The sequence below is a fragment of the Aquarana catesbeiana genome, linkage group LG02 (assembly GCF_042186555.1).
Source record: "Aquarana catesbeiana isolate 2022-GZ linkage group LG02, ASM4218655v1, whole genome shotgun sequence".
NCBI lineage: Eukaryota > Metazoa > Chordata > Amphibia > Anura > Ranidae > Aquarana > Aquarana catesbeiana.
Genome location: NC_133325.1, coordinates 691,548,670 through 691,569,075, shown reverse-complemented (window position 1 = coordinate 691,569,075; position 20,406 = coordinate 691,548,670). Strand labels below are relative to the sequence as shown.

The following is a 20,406-nucleotide window of genomic DNA, read 5'->3' as shown; positions in this document are numbered from 1 at the left end:
GCATTAAGAGCTTTAGAGACAAGGTTAACACTTTTCAACATAAGGGTTTATTATGAAAAGGTCAAAGTTGGTGCAAATAAAACATTTACAGAAAAAAGATGTTTCAAAAAGATAAAGACAATATACAGCCACAAAGCAATAAGGTAGAATTGGGAAGAAAGAATACTTGCAATTAATGTCCGAGGGTTGATCAGAGTTCGATCGATGAGCTAGGTACTCGGTTCTCGACTTGGCAGATGTTTCTTCTTGGATGGTAAAAGGAGAACTGCCCATTGTCTTGGCATCTCCTCTTTTCTGTCAAATCAAAGGGGGTGTTGACAGTGACCAGTAACCAATCTTCTGGTCATCTTGTTTTAGGGGTTGGTTGCTGGGAGGTGTCTACACTCATGACCACGTCCCAGGTAGATTTTGTAATACATATTCATATATCTGCATCTATAGTGTTTACAGACTCCAAATATCCATATTATTATTCAACTTGAGATTTCCTTCAAAACAAGTCTAAACATGCCATATCTATAACGTATAGCCTGCTTTGGAGGAATAAGTGGTCCCAGGGGTTTCCCATATGACCTGACATAGGGGTGTCTGGACGTGAAACGTTCCATATTATCTGAGGAAACTAAATATGTCCAGATTATGGCTGTGCTATTACTAAGTCAGAAGTTATGAAACATGCTGAAATTTCATACTTATTCTACTGAAGTATATTCAGACAATTTACGACCGAGGCCTGCTAGGTCTCTGAATGGGGAGGGTGACAGTTTTACGACAGGCCTGACACTGCCCTTACAACAAATGTTTTCTACTGACCTAACCTGGTTCTGTTTTCTCTGTTGAGATAACCTTTTCTGTTGAACTTAAAAAGCTTTGAATTCCTAAGACAAGGAAGGAGGGAGTTCAGAGTTTTCTGTAAGGTTACATGGTTAGCCAAACTGTCATGGCTACTTCCACACAAGATGGCAGCTAGCTACAGCTTTTCATGTCCCGTACGTGATATCGTTACATGTCCTGCAAACTGAAAATTGACTGACCGCTTATATACATTTTTGGTAATCTGCGTTTATATTCCCATGTCCTGCAAACTGAAAATTGACTGACCGCTTATATACATTTTTGGTAATCTGCGTTTATATTCCCATGTCCTGCAAACTGAAAATTGACTGACCACTTATATACATTTTTGGTAATCTGCGTTTATATTCCCATGTCCTGCAAACTGAAAATTGACTGACCGCTTATATACATTTTTGGTAATCTGCGTTTATATTCCCATGTCCTGCAAACTGAAAATTGACTGACCGCTTATATACATTTTTGGTAATCTGCGTTTATATTCCCATCTCCTGCAAACTGAAAATTGACTGACCGCTTATATACATTTTTGGTAAATCTGTTTGTCACCGCTGTCTCAACTCCATCTGTAGCCATGCTCACATTATTTCAATGTTTATTTAGCCATTAAGTCTTACCTAAATTATGGGTTTCCTTATCTTTACAATTTTGGCCTTTTAGTCCCCTTGCAGTTTGATTGTGGTGTGAAAGTTATGCCCTGCTTGCTGTGTTCCTAATATGCCCTCCTAATTAATTGCCAGATTCCATCCACACCCAACACAGTATATAACAAGGCCTTCTTTACGGGGGAGTACATACAGGGGGCTGCACATACAGGGGGTTCTTCCAAAGAAGTGGGGTTCTGAAAAAAAGTGACACTTCTGCTCTTGCACTTCAGCGATTTGCACAAAGCTAACCATAGCAGATTGCAGGTGATCTCATTTTCATATTATCTCACCTTCTCTGAAACATGCTCTCTTTACCTCTCCTCCTCTTCACAATTGCAGCCTCTCGCCTCAAGCTCTCTTCTCTACATCCCTCTGCTCCACCGCACAATCTGTACATATCACCCTCACTTCTCCCCTCCCCCTACTACTGCACTCATCACCTCTTTCTAACTCTAAGCCCACTTGCTAACATACCCCCCAGGATACTAAAGCATGTCCCCTCATACAAATCATATTCTCATATTACCTCCCTCACTCTTCTGCTTCTCCTAATCGCTGGAGATATTTCCCCAAACCCTGGGCCTCCCTTATTTAACTGTGCCCAACACACCCATCACCATCATCCTACACCCTCTGGCAGTAGTCGCAATCTACACAATTTAGTCTCCATTCCTCTTCTTCCCAACGCCAGCCTCCCTCTCTCCTGTGCCCTCTGGAACGCCCGCTCTGTCTGCAACAAACTCACTGCTGTTCATGACCTCTTTGTCACTAATTCCTTTAATCTACTTGCTCTCACCGAAACCTGGCTCCACGAATATGACACCCCTTCTCCTGCTTCCCTCTCCCAGGGTGGCCTTCACTGGACTCACTCCCCTAGGCCTAATGGACGCAAGGGAGGTGGAGTGGGATTCCTCCTATCCCCCCAGAGCACCTTCCAGGTTATTCACCCTCCTCCCTCTTTTTCCCTCTCATCATTTGAAGCCCACTGTATACGTCTATTCTCTCCAACTTCCCTAAGAATTGCTGTGATCTACCGGCCCCCTGGACCATTATCGACTTTCCTTGATGAGTTTTCTGCCTGGCTACCCTACTTTCTCTCTTCGGATATTCCCACAATCCTTCTCGGTGATTTCAACATCCCTGCTAATACAAACACTCCTGCTACTTCTAAACTTCTTAGTCTAACCTCTTCATTTGACCTGAAGCAATGGGTACAGGCTTCTACTCACTCTGATGGCAACACCCTTGACCTTGTATTCTCCTACCTATGCACTTTATGCAACTTCTCAAACAATCCTTTTCCTCTCTCGGACCACCACCTTATTAGTTTCTCTCTCCCCCTGTCTTCCACCACCTTTCCCTCCAATCGCCTAACCATCACCCGTAGAAACTTTCGCAACTTCAACTCCTGTCTCCTCTATTCTACTACTGACCACCTCTATGACAAAATCTCTCCCCTGTCCTGCCCCAACCAAGCCATGTCCATCTACAATAAATCTCTATCCTCCACCCTGGATAAGCTCGCTCCCCTCACTACACGCAGAATCAGGCCTCGACCCCTACAACCCTGGCAAACAGATGACACTAAAATTCTCAAAAAACGTAGTCGCGCTCTTGAGCGTCTGTGGCACAAGACTAATAGGGCGTACACACGGTCGGACTTTGTTCAGACATTCTGACAACAAAATCCTAGGATTTTTTCCGACGGATGTTGGCTTAAACTTGTCTTGCATACACACGGTCACACAAAGTTGTCGGAAAATCCGATCGTTCTAAACGCGGTGACGTAAAACATGTACGTCGGGACTATAAACGGGGCAGTGGCCAATAGCTTTCATCTCTTTATTTATTCTGAGCATGCGTGGCACTTTGTCCGTCGGATTTGTGTACACACGATCGGAATTTCCGACAACGGATTTTGTTGTCGGAAAATTTTATCTCCTGCTCTCCAACTTTGTGTGTCGGAATATCCGATGGAAAATGTCCGATGGAGCCCACACACGGTCGGAATTTCCGACAACACGCTCCGATCGGACATTTTCCATCGGAAAATCCGACCGTGTGTACGGGGCATTAGTCTCTCAAAGACTTCAACCAATACAAATCTGCCCTCCAAATATACTATTCTTTCCTCCACACTGCCAAGCAAACCTATTTTACAACTCTTATTAACACTTTCTCATCCAATCCCCGTAAACTCTTCTCTACCTTCAACTCTCTACATTGTCCTCCACCGCCTCCACCCACTGACTTACTCACTGCCCAGGAAATCGCTAATCACTTCAAAAACAAGATTGATACAATCCGTGATGAAATCTCTATTCTACAGGTATCTCCCCCAGCTAAGACCCCATGTCAACAGATACAACTGACACTCCCCCTATTCAAATCTACTACTACAGATGAAGTTGCTAAACTCCTTTCTATCGCCCACCTAACCACCTGTACCCTGGACCCTATTCCCTCTCAAATGCTACGGTCACCCTCTGACCCCATCCTACACTCTCTAACCCACATCTTCAATCTCTCCCTCACCTCTGGCATCTTCCCCGATGTTCTAAAACATGCACTGGTTACCCCCATACTCAAAAAGCCGTCCTTGGACCCTACCAATCTTAACAACCTACGCCCAATCTCCTTGCTCCCCTTTTCCTCTAAACTCCTTGAACGCCTGGTTTACAACCAACTGAGTGACCACTTCATTAAGAACAACCTTCTTGATCCCCTTCAATCTGGATTTCGCCCTCAACACTCCACAGAAACTGCTCTTTTAAAACTCACAAATGACCTACTAACTGCAAAAACCAATGGACACTATTCTGTACTCCTACTTCTGGATCTTTCAGCTGCCTTTGACACGGTTGACCACCCCCTCCTCCTCAAAAAACTTTACTCCCTCGGTCTCTGTGACTGTGCTCTTCAGTGGCTCTCATCCTACCTATCCCAACGCACCTTCAGTGTCACTTACAATTCTACTTCCTCCACTCCTCTTCCCTTCTCTGTCGGGGTCCCCCAAGGTTCTGTTCTTGGACCTCTTTTATTTTCAATCTACACCTCTTCCCTGGGTCAGCTGATAGCCTCTCACGGCTTTCAATATCATTTCTATGCTGATGACACACAAATCTATCTCTCCACCCCTCAACTCACTCCATCAGTCTCCTCACGCATCACTAACTTACTAACCGACATATCTGTATGGATGTCACACCACTTCCTCAAACTCAACTTGTCCAAAACCGAGCTTATAATATTTCCTCCCCCACGTTCCTCTTCCCCCGACTTCTCTGTCAAGAGCAATGGCAAAACCATCCACCCGTCCCCACATGTCAGGGTACTAGGTGTTATCCTGGATTCTGAACTCTCCTTTCAGCCCCACATCCAATCACTTTCCAAAGCTTGCCGCCTCAACCTCCGCAACATCTCTAAACTACGTCCCTTTCTAACCAATGAAACCACAAAGCTCCTGATTCACTCCCCGGTTATCTCTCGCCTTGACTACTGCAACTCACTCCTCATTGGCTTACCTTTAAACAGACTATCCCCCCTTCAGTCCATCATGAATGCTGCTGCCAGACTCATCCACCTTACAAACCACTCAGTGTCTGCTACCCCTCTCTGCCAATCCCTCCATTGGCTACCACTCGCCCAACGAATTAAATTCAAAATACTAACAATAAGTTACAAAGCCATCCACAACTCTGCCCCCAGCTACATCACTAACCTAGTCTCAAAATACCAACCTAATCGCCATCTCCGTTCCTCCCAAGACCTCCTGCTCTCTAGCTCCCTCATCACCTCCTCCCATATCCGCCTCCAGGACTTCTCCCGAGCCTCGCCCATCCTCTGGAATTCCCTACCCCAATCTGTCAGACTGTCTCCAACTTTATCCACTTTTAGGCGATCCCTGAAAACTTTCCTCTTCAGAGAAGCCTATCCTGCCTCCATCTAACAACTGCACTATTTTCTCCATTAGCTCATCCCCCACAGCTATTACCCTTTTGTATCACTTGACCCTCCCTCCTAGATTGTAAGCTCTAATGAGCAGGGCCCTCTGATTCCTCCTGTATTGAATTGTATTGTACTTGTACTGTCTGCCCTAATGTTGTAAAGCGCTGCGTAAACTGTCGGCGCTATATAAATCCTGTATAATAATAATAATAACTCAACATAACATAATCTTATAAACACCTGAAATATCCTTTTTCCTACAACTCCCGTTGGTCTTTGCAGGGAAAAACCCACCAAACTTAAAACTCAAAAACACTCAGGCACTGTGGTACTATACTAAAATTAGGCCTCCAGCTGACAAGCTAGCTCGTTGACAAACAACCAATAGCCCGCAGTGCCCCAATAACCAATTCAAGCTAAACCCTTGTTAGCTGAAATCTCACCAACGGGCCTCATACTAGCGATGGGTCCCGATCTCTTACATATCTGGGGTTTAATCCTTCACCTGCAAAGACCAACATCACGCCACAGCACACACCAGGGTAACACCTTACCCTTGTGTGCCCTGCCAGACCCTCAAAGCTCGCTGTATCCCATCTTGCAGCCCCAATGACCATAAATCAATCCCCACATCATTCAGGTGTACTCCATCTCTCCTCAAATATCAACATGTATCTACCTCTAATTCCAGGTGCCGTATGGCCAGCCCTCCATTCCTTACTACAAAACTGCTAACCTCCTGGTTGACCTTCTTCCTGGCCCGGTTGATCTTATCGACCGACCTGGCCAGTCTCCACGTGGTACGCGCCACGATATCCGACCACACAATAAGCATGTGTGGAAAAGACATCCTGAGCTGCCAAAAATCGAACTTGATGTCTCTCACCAAATCCAACATTGACCTTAACCCCAGATCATTACCCCCTACGTGCAACAACAACACATCCGGCGCTCTGTCCAGGCGTGCAAATTTATTAACTTCTGCCACTGTCCTTCCCCACTGCATGCCCGGCACACCAAACCACCTAAGTCACACTTCCTGCCTGGAAAACCCCAGTTGTCTCCCATCCCTTCTGGCATCTCCTCTCCTGGCCCCCCAACAAACATACGAGTGGCCCACTATCCACACCAGGCATTTCCATCGACCTGCAAGAAAAGAAACACAAACAAGACCCCCCAATACATCAATAACTCTCAACAAATCATCAACAAGCAACACATATCTCAATACGCTCGCATTACATCTAACAAGATTAAACAGTCTTTCCTTTATTATTATTTTTTTTTTTTTGCACAGTCAATAAATGCGGGCGAACATAAGACCTAAACCGCCTAGATTCCCATCTCCCAATCCTCTTTACTGCTGCCTCATCCAATCCCCACCGAACTGCTTCCGTAGCCGCCCCTATCCTAAATGAATGGGATGAAAACTTTTCACCCTCTAAACCTAATGCCCCCAAACATTTTTTGAAAATCGCACTAAATTGAAATCGTGATAAAAACGAACCATCCTGGTGTATTAAAAAGGGGGCCTCACCCCCCGGGCGTATCGCTAAAAACTCACGCACCAATTCTACTGGGCACAAGGGAGAACCGGGTAACGAAAAAACCTGCACTGTCTTACCCTTGCCCCGCTGATCTGTTTTTGACTTCCTAACTAATATGGACAACCTGTCATCCCCACATCGAACGTCAGACTCCCCCAACCCCCCTTTTTCTTTTTTGGAGGGACTAACTAACTCACTGATCCTAAATGCACCAAAGAACGCTAATGCGAATGCCGCCTTGAACAACACCAGCTCGTATCCAGGCGAGCAAACATTGTCCAAACATCCAACTATCTGACCCAACAACTGGAACGAAACAGGCTGCCCCGGCTTAGCCCGCCTGTAACCCTTCATAACCTGCCTAACCCAAAAATCTTTTGTAAGGTCCGGTAAACCTTGAAACTTTAACCAAAACGCCAAACCTGCCAACTTCTTCTCCATCCCAGACACCGACACCCCATCTTCTAAATTCCTGGAAACGAAGTATAAAACTAACAACCTGAGATCCTGTTCTTCATGTCCTTCCTGCACCTGTCTCAGCAGAGATACCCATTCCTGCCATACCCTGTTGTATGCAGCCCACGTCGTATCGCTCACCAACCATTTTATCCAGTCTGCTAGTCCTCCAAGGCAATCCTCCACAGCCAGTCTGGACACGGGACCCCTTCTTGCTCCGCCCCAGGCGCCAACTCCCGGAATCTGTCCCACTGAAAGTGAGACAGTGCATCAGCCACAACATTTTCCACTCCTGGGAGGTGCACAGCATAGATAAACACGTTTAGCTGTAGGCATCTCAAGACCAAGTGTCTAAGCAACCTAATCACCGGCGGTGACGCTGCTGATACCTTATTAATCACCTGCACCACTCCCAAGTTGTCCCCATGAAACCTAACTTTTAAATTCCTAAACAACTCACCCCATAACTCTACCGCTAACACCACCGGGAACAGTTCCAACAGTAGCATGTTCTTCAGCAAACCTGCCTCCTTCCACGACTGTGGCTATGGCCCCGCACGCCACTTACCCCGAAAAAAGGCTCCAAAACCTGCTGCACCCGCCGCATCTGTAAACAACTCCAGATCAAAGTTGCTCACTGGCCCTGACATCCACAACACCCTGCCGTTGAACTTAGCCAGGAACGTGTGCCAAACTTTCAGGTCCTCCCTGTGAGCCTTCAGCAAACGTATGTAGTGCCTCGGAGACTCCACCCCCGACGTACTTGCAGACAGCCGCCTGCAAAATACTCTTCCCATAGGCAAAATTCGACACGCAAAGTTCAACTTACCTAGCAATGATTGTAACTCCTGTAATTGAACTTTCCACCGTCTGATTAGCACCCGAATTTCCTCCTGCAACGCCGTCAACTTATCCTCGGGAAGCCTACACTCCATTGCCTCGGTGTCTAGAATAATACCCAAGAAACTCAACTCCGTTGTTGGACCTTCTGTCTTTTCCGGGGCCAGCGGGATGCCAAACTTCTCCGTAATATGTTCCAACGTCGCCAAAAGGACCGCACAGACTTCCGATCCAGGGGGACCCACGCAGAGAAAATCATCCAAGTAGTGGATGATGGAGTTCAATCCCGCGACGTCCCGTACCACCCATTCAATGAAGGAACTAAACTTTTCAAACAGAGCGCAGGATATCGAACACCCCATAGGTAAACAACGATCTACGTAAAATTCGTCCTGCCAACAACAATCCAATAAACGAAAACTCTCAGGATGCACCGGTAACAAACGGAAAGCCGACTCTATGTCCGCTTTCGCCAACAGTGCCCCTTGCCCATACCTCCGAACCCAAAATACCGCCGCATCAAAGGACGTGTACGATACCGCACACTCCTCCGGGTCGATGGCGTCATTCACCGACCCCCCTTTTGGGTATGACAAGTGGTGTATCAGCCTAAACTTATTAGGCTCTTTTTTTGGCACCACACCTAGCGGGGACACCACTAACTCCCGAATTGGTAATTCTGCAAAAGGGCCACTCATGCGGCCCAACCTAACTTCTTTCTCCAACTTTTCCCTAACCACGTCCCCATGCAGCAGCGGTGACCTCAAATTGCGAGACATCGGGGGTGTGTCAACCAAGCGAGAAGGGATTCTAAAACCCTCTAAAAACCCCCAAGCTAGCAACCCCGCTGCCACCCTGTCAGGGTACCTATCGAGGAAAGGCTCCATCCTTCCCACTTTCACCAGCGTTGTCCCCTTTATTAACAGACTCGCCGGCACGGTCTTTTCCTTGTTTGAAACACCGCGACACCGGGTGTCCCCCCCCGCAAACGGAGCATTCATGCTTGTATTTGCACGACCCTCCAAATCTTCAGGACCCCTCATTAAATTGCCAACAAACCCCTTTTTTTCTTGTGGCCGATTGTCCGGAGTTGGCTGATCCACCGGCCCCCCCCTGAAAAAACTGACCCGTCGGCCTAGCCGAAGTCATGAGGCGCATCCATAGGCTGATGTCCTTATGGTCCCACCTTAATGCTGGGCGGATGGCTCCCTGCTGTCGGAATTGCTCATCATACCGCAGCCAAGCCGTGCCCCCGTAGACTCTATAAGCTTCTCCCACGGCGTCCAAATAGCAAAATAATGCCGAACAGTGCTCAGGATTCTTCTCCCCTATAACACTTGTCATGATCGCAAAAGCCTGCAGCCAGTTCGTAAATGTCCTGGGTCTTTTTTCTTCATCCTCTTTCTTATTATCCTCCGGTTTAACTCTATCCAAATTAAACTTTTCCAGGGGTAAGAGCGAAAAAATCTCTACGTACTCCCCCTTCCAAATTTTTTCCCTCACTTCTGGCTTCAAATGCGCCCCAAGCGGCCCCTCAAAGCACACATACACTTCGCATTTTGCAGCATCTGCTAACCTCACTAAGTCTTGTTTCTTTGCCCCCTCCCCCGTTGCCCCTTCAGGTGTCTTAGGAACCTCCGCCTGCACTGCCACCCCCGCGACTTCAGTCGCCGGTGCCGCTCGCTCCTCAATAGGCCCAGAAGGAATCCCCGTGTCTGTGACCAAGCCCTCCCGGATCCCCCGCCCCTCCCCTGGATCAACCCATGCCGCCGCCGGAGACTGACTCCCGCTCGGCCCCGGCTCAAACCTTTTTAATAATTCCTTCAAACCCGTTACAAACCCTTGTAGCCCTGCATCCGCCGATGCGGTCTGCTACCTGCGCGGCCGGATTAACAGGCACGGTCGTTCCTGACTGCCCCGCTGAGACCTGCCCCCCCCATTACCCCCCGCCCCCACATCACACCCCACATTACATGCATTATTACAAGTCTTCTTACCCTGATGCCTGGGAGGGATTCCACCAGCCGAAGGTCCCGTCTCCACCGCCACTGGCTCTCCTTGCTGCCCATCGCTGTCCGACTGCGACAGCTCTCCTTCCGATCTGTCTTCACCCATCTCCTCACCGATCATCAATGGCCCTCCAGCAGCTTCATCACTGGATGCCGAGGATCTGCTGTGCATTCCACTCCTCCTCCGCGCTGAGGATCCACCCGCCGATTTTTTGCTCGCCTTTCTCGGCCTAACGACCTCCTCCGTGCAGTGCCGCCCGCAGCCACTGCCAGTGTCCCCCTCCTGCCTATCTCTCCTCTTGGGGCCACCGACCACTGCCACCGAGTGACTGGCTGCCGCAGCAAAGTTCCTCCTCCGCTGGAGCCCTGCCCCTGCCGTAGTTCGGCCCGGGGCCTGGCTTTCAGGGCCTGAGCCTTCTTCACCAGCATCCGAAGTAGGACTGCTGGCTCTCCTGTCTGCCGTGCACTTGTCGCCGCCATGGCCGACCACCTGCTTGTGCCCCCTCCTCCCCAACTCCTGCACCGCCGTGCGCTGAATAACCCGATCGTGGGGGATGGGGATTGGTAGAGTGTCTGCTTCATTGCGGCGCCGCCACATTCTTCACGGGCGGCCCTGTGGCAACCTGACCCGCCTTCTCCCGCTGCTCTTCCGTCCCGTGCACCATTGTGGAAAGGGGATCAGCAGTACTGTAACCCCCCCATTCTGAGTTGCTAACCGCTTCGCGGGAGGCCCAGAAACCGGCCGACCCACACTAATCCTCTGCCTCTGCGACCTCCCAGGGAGGGGCCCAGTGGCGTCGGACGAGAAGCGAGTAGGCGGCCTGGATCGCCTGCCTCTCGCAGGAGCGCTCTCCACCAACGGGGCCGCTGAGTCAGACTCACCCAACGCCGCCACCAACTGACCCTCTAGCCATCCAGGCCCCCTGGACGCCGCCTCGGCCTTCAATCGCGCAAATAGATCCTCCACTGCTGCCATGCTGCACGCTTGCTCCTCTCAACCAACTGAGCTGGGGCGGGATCTTTCCCCCAGCTCAGTTAACGCCGCTCCACCCCCAACCCCCCACCTAACCAATCACACACCACCTTACATATTCTTTCCACCACCAAGTTCCCCTATTAACCCTGTCATGCCCGCCCTCTGCTTATTTCCTTGATTTTGCTCCGGGCTTCCTCTACAATGGACACATTAGACGCAGACTTAAAATATAAGCAGCCATGTCAGAGTAGATTGCTATGTTTTCCATTGTGCTGTTCTATTTTTATATAAGTAAACTTAAAGCCTATGCTCAGTTATAATGTTTAATACTGGTATTGGTGAGATATTGGTTCACATCTCTCACTTCACCTTTCTGCTTTTATAATAATATAATAGGCTCAAGGTGAAATGTACAATGTAATCATGTTACAAAGATCCATACATTATCTACTGTAGAGCAGGCAAGTATTTTTGGCTCAGCCTCAGAAAAAAGCTTTTGTGCTTTAAAACTACTTTTTTATTGGGCCTGGACCTTGCTTGATTCAGAAGCTGTTTTAGGACTAAGTGGCAACAAATTTCTAATACCGCGTATACACGAACAGACTTTCGACAGACTTCCAACGTACTTTCCGAATGAACAGACTTGCCTACACACAATCACATAAAAGTCCGACCAATTCATACGTGATGACATACGACCAGACTAAAATAAGGAAGTTAATAGCCAGTAGCCAATAGCTGCCCTAGTGTGGGTTTTTGTAAGTCGGACTAGCATACAGACGAGCGGACTTTTCGATAGGAACTGGGTCCGGCGGAGTTCCGACGTAAAGAAACATGTTCCAAATCTAAAGTCCATCAGATTTTCGACCGAAAAAGTCCGCTGCAGGTCCGATGAAGCCCACACATGGTCGAATTGTCCGCCGGACTCGGTCGGTCGGACCAGTCCGGTCGAAAAGTCCGCTCGTGTGTACGCGGCATTAATTATTTCTATGCTAAAAATATTAAAAACATATATATATACCTGTATTTTCCTAAGTGTGGGGTATTGATAGCGGTACACATCCACAATGCAGGTAGCACAGTGTCTCATGAAACTCATGAAAGCTTACTCTTTGCAGTTAAAATAATCACGCTCCCTTTAGTGCCCCTGTTACCGTAGTGGAATATGCTCAACATAGTGACACCTAGAAAGCACTTGAAAAAGCATGGTTGGTTCATTCATGAGTAGAAATGTTTTTTGTTTGCACTTGAATCAGCTTTCTAATTAGATGTTTCCCCTAGCACCCAACATCAGAAATGCGTAACAGTCGATTAAAAGAAAGCATGCCAAAGAGGGGTGGACCAAAGACCAAAAAATGAACAGGAGAGAGGTACAGCTGAAAAAACTCAACTGAAAATAGGTGGCATTTTTCATCCTGGCTCTGAATTAAGAACAGCAACTGATGTTAGTGCTTGGACATGGCATAGGTTGTGACAATGGTACATAACTGATGAAAGTTTGAGAAGCTCTGACCTATACAGTTTGATGCCTGATTCCCTCTCCAGGTCTGCCCACAGCTGGTAACTCTCTTCCATCATGTTGGTATAAAAGTCTTCTGCGTAGGCTCTGCGAATAATTCTTGTTTGTCCATGGGAGCTGCCTCTGGAGTGTGGAAGTGGGAACTGAAAGACAAGCGGAAAGGAAAGCATTTATTGCCACTGTAGAAGAAAATGAACATTCTTTTTTTTTCAGAATAATAGAATTATTCCATATACATATTCACTCCTTCCAAATATAGTAAGTGCTCACATCCGTGGTGACCATATGTCCCCACATCTCAAAAGGAACTTGATACTTGACAGAAGGCAGTCTCACGACTGGCAAGTTTATCTCATTATGCTTCAATCTCATTATTTCTCAGCATGTACTACTGTGTACAGTGTATAAGAATATTAAATCACAGTTTTATATTTTATCCTTATTAGCATCTGAAGCTTCAAATTCTATCAACCCTGGAACTCCCTGCTAAGCAAAGTTCAAGGTTATGTATATGAAAATTAAAGTGCAATCCTATTAATACCCTCCTCATATTGTTCAAATGAGAAATTCCCAGATGTTTTCCAGTGCTTCTAAAGATCATAGGATGAGTTATGGTAAAATTTCCTTTGTTTAGAAGTCTGCAGGCTTCTGATGGATAAAGGAAAAAATCAGTAGGTAAACTGAGGACAGAGACAGCAATGTGACCTACCAGTGTTATCGGGTCATGCAAACATAGGAGAGAAAACCTGATAAATCCAAGTGAACACTCTTCCAGGATTTAATTGAACCAGGACATACCTTTACTGAACTGTGTATTCTTCTACTTCCTTTCTGTTCATTGTATACAAGAATTCTTTACTTGTACCAGTTATATATTTACGCTGAGCACTGAAATGTGCTCAGCGAACAGCACACAACTCACATGACACGTGTTTTATTGAACGCTATGAATAAATAGTTGGCTACTGAGGTGAGTATTCAGAATGAACAATACCTGAAAGGAAGTAGGACTTATTCTATCTCCCTGCATACAATCCCTTCCATTGCCTACTGTGGATATTTATTTATTTTGCCAATACTTCTTTTGTATAGTCAAAGGAACCCTATGTGCAATACCATCTGACAGGTGAATAGAGCTAAAAGCATACATATTATAAGTGTGGGAATATTTATAACCATATTTAAGCCCTATGGGAGACATTTTGAAATGAACCACTTAGGATCAAGAGGGCTCACAGAACTAGATTTTGGAAATGCAAAGTTTAGTAGTTAGGTTATTACAGCAGTAATGATTTTTTACTTTTAAGGCTTGGCTGGCTGAATTATTTTTATACATTACTTATATACTATTCCAAGAAAACATTTGTATACTCTTTGGAATCACCTACATTTCTCTAAAAATGTCTCCTAAAATGTTGCCTAAGTCATAATAATAAAGTATTTTTAACAAACAAACCATACAAAATGTTATATATTCATATGTTAAATTTTAAATACTGTATAGTGAAAATCAGGTTTTTATTACTGTGTATGTAACCATGGGAGAGATTTATCCTCTCTGTTTTTTATCACTAGGGTTATTAGGGTTTTTATAATTTCCTACTCAATTCTAATTTAAAAAAATAAAATTGGACTCAGATAATCTTTGAATGCAATTTTTATTGTCTGGTCTGGCTGGGGATGGTGAAGCGTATTTCGCCTCACTACTACATAAAGCCCAGTGTGTGTGCTATGTAGACAGCCAGTTTCTATGCAGTCCAATTCACATTGCGAAAAAAATTAGGCAAGAAGAATAGGTTTTTATTCAAAGCAGTACTTGTAAAAAAAGTGAAAATGAGCATGTTCTAAGGTGGTTGTCTCTAAACTTTCAAAAGAAAGGGCCGATTTACTGTTGTTCAGACCCTAGGGGGGGCCGGACTGTGGCCAGTGAGAGTAGAAAATAAACTGGTATTAGTGGGAGTTAACAATGTTAACAAATGACTTGCAGAGCTCTTGCTGTAGACTCACCACTGCAACTTTGCTTTTGCTCGAGACTTGCCACGCAAATTTGCCACAAATTGGAAAAGTGTCAACTAGAACTTGTGCTTCAAGTGCTCTACAAGTGTACAACTTGCCAGTTAAAATGTGCAGCAAGTTAACAGACTTACAATTCAACACTGCCACAAATTTGTGGCAAGTTATCCTTGCCATCTGGGCCATCATCGGTGTCAGTTGAAGGAATAGTGCCCCATCATTGGTGTCAGTTGAAGAAAGAGTGCCCCATCATTGGTGTCAGTGGAAGGAATAGTGCCCCATCATTGGTGTCAGTGGAAGGAATAGTGCCACATTATTGGTGCCAGTGGAAGAAATAATGCCCCATCTCTGGTCTTAGTGAATGAATAGTGTCCCGTCATTGGCGTTAGTGCAGGAATTATTGCCCTGTTGTTATCATCAGTGGGAAACAATAGTACCCCGTATCAGTGGGGGGAATAGTGCCCCAAGGGCCTGATAAAGGTAAGCAAAGGACAGCAGTTTGGAGACCACTGATCTAAGGAAACAGAACAACAATTAAGATTGCAATGAGGTACTACAAAAGAAAGCAAAAAGCTCACCCCTAAAGTACAGTGAGATACACAAAACTCCAAACCAGGAATTTCAGTTCCTGCTTATGGGAACGTGAGCAAAGTCCTTTTGGTCTCTTTTAGCCATGTGTGCATTAAAGTATTGGTGTCAGGATGATTGAAGTGCATTATTTCTATTATTGCATTGTAATATAAAATGAAATAGTTAAACTCACTCACTGGTGGTCCCTGATATGGTGGTCCCTGACAAGCGGCACTGGTGGTCCCTGACATGGTGGTCCCTGACAAGTGGCACTGGTGGTCTCTGACATGGTGGTCCCTGACATTCGGCACTGGTGGACACTGATAAGCTGCACTGGTTTGCATTTATATTAAATGCATTAAATGTATTAATTTAATTTAAATGTATTTATTAAATGCATTAAATTAATATTATATTAATATCCATTTATATTAAAATGCTTTGCATTTATAAGGCTGTAACCTATCATACCATGTGTTATGTATGGCTTGCTGGCTGCAGAATGAGGGGTGTGATTTATGTTGAAAGGGGCGAGTTCACATTTTCATGTACAGGCCTAGTGTACCTCCCACATTCATTCCCATCCCAAAGATTCATGGGAAATGTAGTCTGATTATAGTTAGAGAGAGAGAAGAGGATATGATGTAATCACTCTTCTAACACTTCCTCTTGGGCAGAATACAGGCTGCATTTTTTAAATCAGAAAAATTGCTTCCTGAAAATTCAGTGTACTAATGGGGGATTTTTTGAAAATCCCAGAGTTCTGCTTTAAAGGAACAGGATCCATTTTTTTTTTTTTTAGGGTTACAACCGCTTTAACTGAACAAGCTGAAGTTAGAAGCTGATTGGCTACCATGCACAGCTACACCAGATTTTGCACCCTCCAGTTTTAGTAAATCAACCCCTATACGTAGGCAAAGGATTCGTCCCTGCCACGGCCCTGGTTACACAAATCACAGAGATCAAATATGCAGAAAATGATTGGCTAAACCACACAAGAGATTTTTGTTACCACTATTTTTCTTTATATTGGCTTTTCAAAATAATAAATGCAGTAATATAAACGTTGGATAAAAAGTTTAATGCATCATAACACTTTTGATAAGTAAAATAGGACATTTTGGATAGACATATTTACATCAGACCAAAAAAAGCAAGAGGTTTTCATTTGTGTGTTTGTTGGGTATATATGGGGTTGATCAACTAGAAAGATGTGCCAGTGGAGGGTATAATCCCTATAGTAAATATATTGCAACAAATGGTAGGTACAGGCATACCCCACTTTTAAGTACACAATGGGGTTTATTTACTAAAGCTGGAAAGTGCAAAATCAGGCTCACTTCTGCATAGAAACCAATGAGCTTCCAGGTTTTATTACCAAACCTTAATTGAACAAGCCGAGGTTAGAAGCTCATTGGTTTCTATGCAGAAGTGAGCTTGATTTTGCACTTTTCAGCTTTAGTAAATAAACCCCATTGTGTACTTAAAAGTGGGGTATGCCTGTAGTAGGGTTTTAAATACTTCTCCAGTGATCACACAAGTACATTTATGTAAGAAAAAAAATGTACAAAATCTTTCTTTTAACAATAAAATATAAATAAAACATGTGTCAAAATGTGATGGCCTTCTTACTGATACCAGCAAAACATTATCTACTACAAACATGTATAGCTGTTTGTCAAGATGAGGAACTAGGGTCATCTAGGGCCTTGTTGCTCCTCATACTACCACACCATGTGGAAACTCTGGGGTCTTTCTGTACAAAGAGCTCTACTCTGGGGATGATCTTTCTCCCACGGTCCGGCATGACTGTACCTCACTGGATATTCCACCAGTTCATCTCTGTATACTGTGTGGTCTAGTTACAAGATGCATGAAAAGTATATAAATTGAAATCTCCAAATCAGAATCAATTTGTGTGATCATGTACATTTAAGAGGTCCTAAAAAAGTGGTAATTTCCGCAAAACGCATTGACCCTAGTTCCTCATCTTTTTTTTGTATTCAATAATTTTATTAGTTTTCAAAAGAAAAAGACACCATTACAGACATTAACACACTTGTATATAAATATACCATCTATAGTCTTATGTCGCATACACACGATCGGACTTTCCGACAACAAAACCCTGGATTTTTGTTCGAAGGGTGTTGGCTCCAACTTGTCTTGCATACACACGGTCGCACAAATGTTGGCCAACAATTACAAATGTAGTGACGTACAAGACGTATGTGATATCTCGATTTCGAACGCTAGTTTTACAAGACCAATCACTTCCGGCTCGTACTTGACTCCGAGCATGCGTGTTTGTACTTTGGACTTTTGTGCAAAGGACTTGTGTACACACGATCGGAAAGTCCGACAACAAACATTTGTTGGCGGAAAATTTGAGAACCTGCTAGCCAACATTTGTTGGCGGAAAGTCCGACAACAAATGTCCGATGGAGCATAAACACGGTCGGACTTACCGCCAACAAGCTCACATCCAACATTTCCGTCAGAAATATGATCGTGTGTACGCAGCATTAGTCTTCAAGTTTTCAGCCCCTCTCTGCCTCCCAGTAAAAGAAAGACACCCCCCAATACCAACCTCTTCCCCCTCTACCCTCTAAGCCCCCACCTTGTCTCCTCTTATTCTTCCCATCTAGTCAGTTCTCTACACGCTCACAAGATGTCAATAATCCCATATATTCTCAATTTCCTGTATCGCACATTCCCGTATACTTCCCTGATTTCTTGAAATCCATCCATTTTTCCCAGATTTTGTTATATCTTTTATATCTATTAGATCTTCCCCTTCATGTATAGTCCTTTCAATGGAGCATATCAATAAAATTTTTAGTATCCATTCCCCTTGGGGTTTTTGGTGTTCGCCAGGACCTGGGGATCAAACCCTTAGCTGCATTAACAGGTGTGGTACCAAAATGTCCTTTATTGTGCTCTAGGCTTAACAGTTTTATGAAATAAACATCCCCAGGGTTTGGAATGATGTGGGATCCTCCGCTCAAAGAGGGGCTTAAACCAGAGTGCTTGTGTCTCATTACCTCCAGGAAGAGAAGAGCCCCAGGTGATGCAAATAGAAGAGAACAAGAAGACCTGGACAGCCACACACCGGAATGGATAAATCTGTCTTTTTATTCAAAATACAGGATCAAGGGGTACACAAAATATGACTGTGGGGTGGTACAAGAATATTATATGTATACTAACTAACAGTAGAATAGTATTAACAGCGCATGCAATGAATATTCATTCTTGCTGATGGTTAATCATTAAGTGCTATAGTTTTCCCTTGTTGTTATAGTATTGCAGACCACCTGTCCTCCTGGGGACTGCAGTTTACAACAATTACGTCCGCTCACCGCTGGTCGGAGTGCTGGCGTACCGCCCACCTCGATGAGTCCCGGGATGACGTTCGGTGTGTAAGGCTGTAGGGTCATTACGTCTTCAGAAAACGTAATGACGAAACGCGTCAGGAAGATTTTAGCTTTTTATCTTATCCCACCTGAACTTTTTAATTGTTATTTATTCACAGAGTCATCAGTTTATTCCATTGCTTTGTATTTTTGTTTTTTATTTGCTCTTATATTCAGGATTTCCAATTGTTGTAAACTGCAGTCCCCAGGAGGACAGGTGGTCTGCAATAGTATAACAACAAGGGAAAACTATAGCACTTAATGATTATACATCAGCAAGAATGAATATTCATTGCAAGCGCTGTTAATACTATTCTACTGTTAGTTAGTATACATATAATAATTTTGTGTTTCAGGTTTTACCGCATAACGGCAGCTAAAAGTGCGTCAAATTTCACTGTATCCGTTTGAGTGCTAGGATCATAGTGATTTTTACGTTCCCTTACGTTTTTTACATTGTGATATTTCTCATGGTACAAGAATATCTGACGCGTTTCGCACTTACACCAAGTGCTTACTCATAGATAGCTATGAGAAAGCACTTGGTGTAAGTGCAAAAGCGTCAGTATTTCTTGTACCACCCCACAGTCATGTTTTGTGTACCCCATGATCCTGTATTTTGAATAAAAAGACGGATTTATCCATTCCGGTGTGCGGCTGTCCAGGTCTTCTTGTTCTCTTCTACTATCCCCAGAGTTTGGCCTGCATATGCTCCCCTGTTATTTCCTGAATAACAATGATCTCCCTCCAGAAGGTCTATATCTTAGTACATTACAACCATAGGTGTGCAAAGGTCCCCGGTGAACCGCACTCCCTCCAGCATAGAAGGTATGCGTCCACCCCGAAGCTCTGGGCTCGGATTCACATACCATCTAGCCATGAGTTTAAAGCTCATTTCTATCATCTTAGGTACAACATGCTAATTTTAATATTCTCCTCTTCTGGTGCTCATTTAATCTTACCCCCAGCTCTGGCTCCCTGTTCCCAAAATAGGGTGGAAATTCAGGTTCTATTTCTTTCACTAATACCTTTTATATTTTTTAAATGCTGTGCTGAACACTAGACAGGGAACTAGACAATTTTTCTATTGGCTGAAGTCTATCTTTTCCACATAGTAAAGTGTTGTATTTGTGCATATCTCCATTTATCTAGTGGCATACTACCCCATTTTTGCTTTAATTCAGAAAATGTGCAAATCCTATCTCCTAACATCACATCTTTTAACTGTACAATCTCCTTTTTTACCAATCTAACAAAATATAAGTTATCCTCTTTCCCAGGTGTAAAATAATTTGTTTCTATTAATGAAATCAGTGGTGAATTGTGCTCCCAGTGATAATACATACATAAATTAGCCCCCCCATGGAGGCCGCTCTCCGCTCTCTGTCCTGACATGTGTCCGTGTCATTGACTGCAGGTGAGGCTGGATAGCACCACCCCCCTGAGGAGGCCGCTCTCTGCTCTGCGTCCTGACATGTGTCCGTGTCACCACTGGAGCTGGAGGCGAGGCTGGACAGCCTGTAGAGGCCACTCTCTTGGCCTGTCCTGGCAGTGTCACTGGAGCAGAGTAACTCATGGGCTGCACTCCGGGCTTGGGGACAGATGGAGCC

At 44.8% G+C, this 20,406-nt stretch overlaps 1 protein-coding gene across 1 annotated transcript in view; it reads right to left on the bottom strand.

The window, feature by feature from the left end:
- The window catches only part of PIPOX (pipecolic acid and sarcosine oxidase), a 173,305-nt gene that overhangs the window by 143,220 nt on the left and 9,679 nt on the right, over window positions 1-20,406 (bottom strand). The window contains exon 2 of the mRNA XM_073616805.1: window positions 12,792-12,940. Within this exon, the coding sequence (XP_073472906.1) occupies window positions 12,792-12,940 (149 nt within the window). The remainder of the gene's footprint in view (window positions 1-12,791; window positions 12,941-20,406) is intronic.